The sequence below is a fragment of the Coregonus lavaretus genome (genome assembly GCF_964263955.1).
Source record: "Coregonus lavaretus genome assembly, contig: HAP1_SCAFFOLD_387, whole genome shotgun sequence".
NCBI lineage: Eukaryota > Metazoa > Chordata > Actinopteri > Salmoniformes > Salmonidae > Coregonus > Coregonus lavaretus.
The window spans coordinates 396,817-406,123 of NW_028158029.1; the positions used below are offsets into that span (position 1 = coordinate 396,817).

The 9,307-nt window shown below is 40.5% G+C and overlaps 1 protein-coding gene across 1 annotated transcript; it reads right to left on the bottom strand.

Annotated features, from left to right (window-relative positions):
* Positions 1-4,793: 4,793 nt before the first annotated feature.
* Positions 4,794-8,640, bottom strand: LOC311124512 (neoverrucotoxin subunit beta-like; the record flags this gene model as incomplete). The annotated part of the gene is made up of 6 exons (XM_084198644.1): positions 8,584-8,640; positions 7,640-7,813; positions 6,047-6,220; positions 5,832-5,878; positions 4,980-5,347; positions 4,794-4,820 (listed from the first exon to the last, which is right to left on the bottom strand). The coding sequence occupies exons 1-6, from the start codon at positions 8,628-8,630 to the stop codon at positions 4,794-4,796; spliced, it is 837 nt and encodes a 278-aa protein (XP_084054770.1). The 5' UTR covers positions 8,631-8,640.
* Between the last annotated feature and the right edge of the window lie 667 nt (positions 8,641-9,307).

The window sequence follows — 9,307 nt, forward strand, 5'->3', positions numbered from 1 at the left end:
GAAGGCTACCCGAAACGTTTGACCCAAGTTAAACAATTTAAAGGCAATGCTACCAAATACTAATTGAGTGTAAACTTCTGACCCACTGGGGAATGTGATGAAAGAAAGAAATGCAGAAAATAAATAATTCTCTCTACTATTATTCTGACATTTCACATTCTTAAAATAAAGTGGTGATCCTAACTGACCTAAGAAAGGGAATTTTTACTAGGATTAAATGTCAGGAATTGTGAAAAACGGAGTTTAAATGTATTTGGCTAACGAGTATGTAAACCTCAGACTTAAACTGTACATACATACACATAAGGTGAGGGAAAAAAGTATTTGATCCCCTGCTGATTTTGTACGTTTGCCCACTGACAAAGACATGATCAGTCTATAATTTTAATGGTAGGTTTATTTGAACAGTGAGAGACAGAATAACAACAAAAAAATCCAGAAAAACGCATGTCAAAAATGTTATAAATTGATTTGCATTTTAATGAGGGAAATAAGTATTTAGACCTTGAGATGCTTCTTACGGAGCCACTCCTTAGTTGCCCTGGCTGTGTGTTTCAGGTCGTTGTCATGCTGGAAGACCCAGCTACGACACATCTTCAATGCTCTTACTGAGGGAAGGAGGTTGTTGGCCAAGATCTCGCGATACATGGCCCCATCCATCCTTCCCTCAATACGGTACAGTCGTCCTGTCCCCTTTGCAGAAAAGCATCCCCAAAGAATGATGTTTCCACCTCCATGCTTCACGGTTGGGATGGTGTTCTTGGGGTTGAGTTTAGACCAAAAAGCTCTATTTTTGTCTTATCAGACCACATGACCTTCTCCCATTCCTCCTCTGGATCATCCAGATGGTCATTGGCAAACTTCAGACGGGCCTGGACATGCGCTGGCTTGAGCAGGGGGACCTTGCGTGCGCTGCAGGATTTTAATCCATAACGGTGTAGTGTGTTACTAATGGTTTTCTTTGAGACTGTGGTCCCAGCTCTCTTCAGGTCATTGACCAGGTCCTGCCGTGTAGTTCTGGGCTGATCCCTCACCTTCCTCATGATCATTGATGCCCCACGAGGTGAGATCTTGCATGGAGCCCCAGACCGAGGGTGATTGACCATCATCTTGAACTTCTTCCATTTTCTAATAATTGCGCCAACAGTTGTTGCCTTCTCACCAAGCTGCGTGCCTATTGTCCTGTAGCCCATCCCAGCCTTGTGCAGGTCTACAATTTTATCCCTGATGTCCTTACACAGCTCTCTGGTCTTGGCCATTGTGGAGAGGTTGGAGTCTGTTTGATTGAGTGTGTGGACAGGTATCTTTTATACAGGTAACGAGTTCAAACAGGTGCAGTTAATACAGGTAATGAATGGAGAACAGGAGGGCTTCTTAAAGAAAAACTAACAGGTCTGTGAGAGCCGGAATTCTTACTGGTTGGTAGGTGATCAAATACTTATGTCATGCAATAAAATGCCAATTAATTACTTAAAAATCATACAATGTGATTTTATGGATTTTTGTTTTAGATTCCGTCTCTCACAGTTGAAGTGTACCTATGATAAAATTACAGACCTCTACATGCTTTGTAAGTAGGAAAACCTGCAAAATCAGCAGTGTATCAGATACTTGTTCTCCCCACTGTATGTATATGCATAAAGGAGCCAAACGGCACCTTGATTACATAGATCACACAGAGGAGAGGTTATGATTTGTATAAAATTATGTTTTCTAGGTGGAAGGTATATCCTGTGTATGAGATTCAAATGTATCAACTGGTGATTAGGATTGTTAGATGAACCCACTAAGTTCCTGATGAACTCAACTGGTGAGCCTCTTTAGCAGCTAGTTCCATGGACACACTGATTTCAATGTCCTTTACCAAGGTCAGATTACTTTCAGTCAACAGTCTCTTTTGTGTAGCTTCACTCCGTAGCCAACATACTAGTCTGTCTCTAATGATGTCATTTAGAACAGCATTAAACTCAGTGTTCTGATAGTTTCTTTAATGCAGCAGCAAACATTGTAACAGATTCTCCCTCTTCTCCTGTGTAACCTGAACCTTTCAGCATTAACTAGTGGTTCAGGTGAAAAATGTCCTTTAAGTATCTCCACAATATCCACATACGTCTTATTACCTGTTCTGTCTGACTTCTTCCAGACAGAATAGTTCCTGTAGATTCAGACTTACTCATCACCAATCTGTTGTTATGTCTCGTGGGTTTCATAACCACGTCTGTATAACAATTAAATGATGATGAGACAGGAAACAGGAATCAGTTCAACCATTTATCTGGAACGTGATCATCTCAACACATACAAACCCCCATGATGCTCTGCGGCACAACCCCAATATACAACAAATACATAAATAAATGGACACTAAACATAACTAATAGAGGAATTTAAATGTTTAGTTCTAGAAAGTAGGGGCATGGGATAGGGTCAGAAAGGTCAGTATGTTTGATAACTGACATAACAAGCATAAGGTCCAATATAACACAGTGAGGTAGAGGTGGGAGCTAAAAGCAGACATGGACAGTGAGACAGTGTGAGGAGGTCAGGGGTGAAACACTAGATCAGGACAGGTAGAAATAGCAGGACTGGAAATAGACACAGAGACACATTCTGATCATGGCTCAGACCTGACCTGAGACACCCAAACAGAAGATGCCATAGCAAAGTCCTGTCCAGTAGACTATATGGGATTTCCTTTCATCAAAATCCAACACATGGAAATGAGGCATCTGTCAATAAAAAGTTACATTAGAGCTTTAGTGAAAGAATGGAATGACTTAGTGTGACTAACATCATATCAAACATTTAGAACTGCTCTTCTTTATTATACTGAACAAAAATATAAACACAACATGCAACAATTTCAACAAATTTACTGAGTTACAGTTCATATAAGAAAATCAGTCAACTGAAATAAATTAATTAGGCCCTAATCAATGGATTTCACGACTGGGAATACAGATATGCATCTGTTGGTCGCAGATTCCTTTTTAAAAAAGGTAGGGGAGTGGATCAGAAAACCAGTCAGTATCTGGTGTCACCACCATTTGCTTCATGCAGCGCGACACGTCTCCTTCGCATAGAGTTGATCAGGCTGTTGATTGTGGCCTGTGGAATGTTGTCCCACTCCTCTTCAATGGTTGTGCAAAGTTGCTGTATATTGGCGGGAATTGGAACACGCTGTCGTACAGGTCTATCCAGAGCATCCCAAACATGCTCAATGGGTGACATGTCTGGTGAGTACTCAGGCCATTGAATAACAGGGTTTTTTCAGCTTCCAGGAATTGTGTACAGATCCTTGCGACATCGGGCCGTGCATTATCATGCTGAAACATGAGGTGATGGCGGCGGATGAATGGCATGACTATGGGATCTCATCAAGTATCTCTGTGCATTCAAATTGCCATCGATAAAATGCACTTGTGTTCGTTGTCCGTAGCTTATGCCTACCCATTCCATAACCTCACCGCCACCATGGGGCACTCTGTTCACAACGTTGACACCAGCAATCCCCCGCCCACATGACACCATACACGTGGTCTGCGGTTTTTGTCTGGTTGGATGTACTGCCAAATTCTTTAAAACAACGTTCAAGGCGGCTTAGAGAAATGAACATTCAAATCTCTGGCAACAGCTCTGTTGGACATTCATATGGCCACCCAGACTATTTACATTGACCCCCCCCCCCCCCCCCCCCCCCATTTGTTTTTACACTGCTGCTACTCGCTGTTTATTATCTATGCATAGTCACTTTACCCCTATCTACATGTATGTTACCTCGACTAACCTGTACCCCCGGACATTGACTCGGTACCGGTACCCCCTGTATATAGCCTCATTATTGTTATTTTATTGTGTTACTATTTATTATTTGGTAAATATTTTCTTAACTCTGTCTTGAACTGCATTGTTGGTTAAGGGCTTGTAAGTAAGCATTTCACGGTAAGGTCTACACCTGTTGTATTTGGCGCACATGACAAATAACATTTGATTTCATTTCATTTGACACACACACACACACACTGGACACACACACACTGGACACACAGACACACTGGACACACAGACACACACACTGGACACACACACACACACACACACACACACTGGACACACAAACACACTAGACACACTAGACACACACACACACTGGAGAGTGTGTGTTTGTGTGTGTGTCCAGTGTGTGTGAATGTGTGTGTGTGTGTGTGTGTGTGTGTGTGTGTCTGTGTGTCCAGTATGTGTGAATCTGTCTCCAGTGTGTGTGTGTGTGTGTGTGTGTGTCCAGTGTGTGTGTGTGTGTGTGTGTGTGTGTGTCTGTGTGTGTGTGTGTGTGTGTGTGTTTCCAGTGTGTGTGTGAGTGTGTGTCCTGTGTGTGTGTGTGTGTCCAGTGTGTGTTTGTGTGTGTCAAGTGTGTGTGTCCAGTGTGTGTGTGTGTGTGTCCAGTGTGTGTATGTTTCCAGTGTGTGTGTGTGTGTGTCCAGTGTGTGTGTGTGTGTGTGTGTGTGTGTGTGTGTCCAGTGTGTGTGTCCAGTGTGTGTGTGTGTGTGTGTGTGTGTGTGTGTGTGTGTGTGTGTGTGTGTGTGTGTCCAGTGTGTGTAGGTGTCCAGTGTGTGTGTGTGGTGCATCTGAACCGTTCTCACAGGGTGCAGGATCACGGAAGGAGACATACACAGAGTTACCATGGTTATTATTTACAGGAATAAACTGGCCCAAACTGGTGTGTCTGTGTGTTACTCCATGTATTTAAATATCATATTCTGATCAAACATAAAACACATGATTAGAGTGAAACATCATGTTGTGTTTGACACAGGGACCACCTGACACAGGGACACTGAGGAGTCATCATACCAAAACCTAAACCCTGGATAGAGGGGCTCAGTGAATGTGGTGTGGAATGTGTACAGGTGGGTCAGTGTGTCAGAGGAGACTCTGTAGAAGGACAGAGTGCCGGCTGGCCAGTCCAGATACACTCCTACTCTGTGGGAGCTGGAGGAGGAGACGTCTATGGTAGTGACATTTTTATTGTGCCTGGCAGAGTAACTTTTGTCAGAGCAGAACAGACTCCAGGACTTGTCATTGTATCCAAGCCCACAGTCCTTACCCTTTCCTCTCCTCCTGATTCCATTATATGTCACTCCTACAACAGCCTCTCCATTCCACTCTACCTCCCAGTAACAGCGCCCAGTCAGACCCTCTCTACACAGCACCTGCTCCCAGACTTTAAATCTCTCTGGTTGATCAGGATATGGCTGCTCCTCTGTCCTACGTGTCACCTTTCTCTTCTCCTGAGACAGAGAGAGGTGTCTGTTTGCTGTGTTTGGGTCCAGTGTGAGATCACAGGCATCTGATGGAGGAAACCAGACACAATATTAAAAATCATCATCATTCACATTAGAATGTTAACTCACTTTTCACTAATTCATTTAATGAAGATGTTTCTAGGTATCTAAAGGAGAAGTTAAGGTAACTTGAAACTTGTTGAATTATCATATGTGATACTGTATGGTAATATAAAACACACTTATTCCCATTAATTACACACACACACACACACACACACACACACACACACACACACACTCACACCTGTATGCATGAACACACACACTCACATTTCTTATGTAACACGAACATGCCACACACATACACAGACACACACATTGTCAAAGCAACTCGTTCTAAACTTTGATGTCCCTGATTTCTCCTTCTGTAAAACTACAGCTTATATTTAATATGACCAAGTAAGTAATGATAGTGGTCTTTGACTTTGACTTCACTTGAATTAAGACTTATTCTCAGTCATATTCTTCACAGCAGTCAACACTCACATTTTCTAAGTCCAGGTTTCATTGTGTACTCTCCACCATGTTCCACACTGTAGCGGTAAGCAGAAGAACAGACAGTCATTGAGTGATACACGTGAACTCACACACGCACACACACACATATAACTTTGTCTAAGGGGTGATAAGAATGTTTGTCAAAACTAGCCTGATAACTCAAACATGTCTGATATGAACATTGACGTAAACCCTCTACATACTTGAGTTTCTCCAGTCTGCAGTGTGGATCATCCAGTCCAGCAGAGAGCAGTCTGACTCCTGAGTCTCTTGGGTGATTGTAGCTCAGGTCCAGCTCTCTCAGGTGTGATGGGTTTGACCTCAGAGCTGAGACCAGAGAAGCACAGCCTTCCTCTTTGACTAGACACCATGACAGCCTGCAAAGAGTAAAATCATATTCAAATCACACTGCTATTCTTTGGTGGTGAAAATAGTGGCAATATTTTTTAAACACATTTTCAGTTATATCAGTGTCCTGAAACCTGCCATATCTATTCATAAATGTATGTATCATTATTAAAAATGACAAATTATCAAAGTACTGCTTGTAGAGAGAAAAATATATAGTACAAATATTTGAGTAGACTGACCAGACCAGTTCAAAAAGCAGTATCAGTCAAAAGACAGACAGTGGGGTATCAGATTTCGATTGTATTGAGTATACAGTCCACACCATATCTATTTTGACAGTGAAGCTAACATTTTAAATGTGGCTCTATATTCCAGCATTTTGGATTTGAGATCATATGAGGTGACAGAATATAATGTCACCTTTTATTTTAGGGTATTTTCATACATATCTGTTTCACCGTTTAAAACAATTAAAGCACTTCATGTATGTAGTCTGTATTCTGACCAATTCACTTATTATGCATTAAAATAGTCAACTTTTAGTATTTGGTCCCATGTTGCTCATAATGACTACATCAACCTTGTTTTGGTTGTGTTTTGGGTTATGTTTTGCCCAATAGTAACTGAATGGTGGATGATGACTGGATTCATCTTCTGTCTAAGTGAGCAGATAACATGTTTCTAAAAAACATTAAATGAATCCTAATGATGCAACGATTAATAAAAAATCATGAATGAATCATGAATAATAATGAGTGAGAAAGTTAGAGGCTACAACAAAACATGCTAACCTCTCACCATTACCAATAACAGAGGGGGTATGATCCTTGTGCCTCTGTAACGTTCTCATTCATCATCATTCACGATTCATTCATGATTATTCATAATCATGGTAGCATCCAAATGAATGTAGAAGTGTTCAGAAACATCTTCTATTCTTACTTACAATACAAGTAAAGCGACTCCAAAATGAAGCAGGACATTATTCACCATTCAGTTACTATTGGGAAAAACTTCATCTAAAACACAACCAAAACAAACTGCAAATGCAAACAACAAGTTTGTAGATTCACAAGCTTGATGTAATCACTATAGGCAAGGAATATGGGACCAAATACTAAACTTTTGACTACTTTAATACACTATAAGTGAATTTGTCCTAATAAGTATGAGCTCTTCAAATGGGAGAACTAGATATATGAAGTACTTTCATTTCTAAACGGTAAAACAGATATGTATGAAAATACCCTCAAATAATAGGTGACATTATGTACTGTAGCCTAATATGAAACAATCTCCAATCAAAAATGCTGGAGCATAGCGCCAAATTTAAAACTGTAAGCTTCATTTTCCAAACACATATGGTGTGGACTATGTGTGCCTGGTAAACACATGTGGATCTGGTGAACAGTTATCACTTGTTGACCAACTACAGGAATACTGACCTCAGAGTCTCCAGTTTACAGTGGGGATTCCCCAGTCCATCAGAGAGCAGCTTCACTCCTGAATCCTTCAGGTCATTGTTACTCAGATCCAGCTCTCTCAGGTGTGAGGGGTTTGACCTCAGAGCTGAGACCAGAGAAGCACAGCCTTCCTCTGTGACTAGACAGCCTGACAGCCTGCAAAAAGTAAGATCATTTTAAAACCACACTGCTATTCTTTGGTGGTGAAAATAGTGGCAGTATATTTTTTCCACATTTTCAGATATATCAGTGTGCTGAAACCTGCCATATATATTCATACATGGATTTATCATGATTAAAAATGACAAATTATCAAAGTATTGTTTGTAGAGAGAAAAATGTATAGTACAAATATTTGAGTAGACTGACCAGACCAGTTTAAAAAGCAGTATCAGTCAAAAGACAGACAGTGAGGTATCAGATTTAGATTGTATTGAGTATACAGTCCACACCATAACTATTTTGACAGTGAAGCCAACATTTTAAATGTGGCTCTATAATCCAGCATTTTCAACTTGAGATCAAATGTTTCATATGAGGTGAAATTGATGCATTTGCCGTTTGTTTTGGTTGTGTTTTGGGTTATGTTTTGCCCAATAGTAACTGAATGGTGGATGATGACTGGATTCATCTTCTGTCTAAGTGAGCAGATAACATGTTTCTAAAAAACATTAAATGAATCCTAATGATGCAACGATTAATAAAAAATCATGAATGAATCATGAATAATAATGAGTGAGAAAGTTAGAGGCTACAACAAAACATGCTAACCTCTCACCATTACCAATAACAGAGGGGGTATGATCCTTGTGCCTCTGTAACGTTCTCATTCATCATCATTCACGATTCATTCATGATTATTCATAATCATGGTAGCATCCAAATGAATGTAGAAGTGTTCAGAAACATCTTCTATTCTTACTTACAATACAAGTAAAGCGACTCCAAAATGAAGCAGGACATTATTCACCATTCAGTTACTATTGGGAAAAACTTCATCTAAAACACAACCAAAACAAACTGCAAATGCAAACAACAAGTTTGTAGATTCACAAGCTTGATGTAATCACTATAGGCAAGGAATATGGGACCAAATACTAAACTTTTGACTACTTTAATACACTATAAGTGAATTTGTCCTAATAAGTATGAGCTCTTCAAATGGGAGAACTAGATATATGAAGTGCTTTCATTTCTAAACGGTAAAACAGATATGTATGAAAATACCCTCAAATAATAGGTGACATTATGTACTGTAGCCTAATATGAAACAATCTCCAATCAAAAATGCTGGAGCATAGCGCCAAATTTAAAACTGTAAGCTTCATTGTCCAAACACATATGGTGTGGACTATGTGTGCCTGGTAAACACATGTGGATCTGGTGAACAGTTATCACTTGTTGACCAACTACAGGAATACTGACCTCAGAGTCTCCAGTTTACAGTGGGGATTCCCCAGTCCATCAGAGAGCAGCTTCACTCCTGAATCCTTCAGGTCATTGTTACTCAGATCCAGCTCTCTCAGGTGTGAGGGGTTTGACCTCAGAGCTGAGACCAGAGAAGCACAGCCTTCCTCTGTGACTAGACAGCCTGACAGCCTGCAAAAAGTAAGATCATTTTAAAACCACACTGCTATTCTTTGGTGGTGA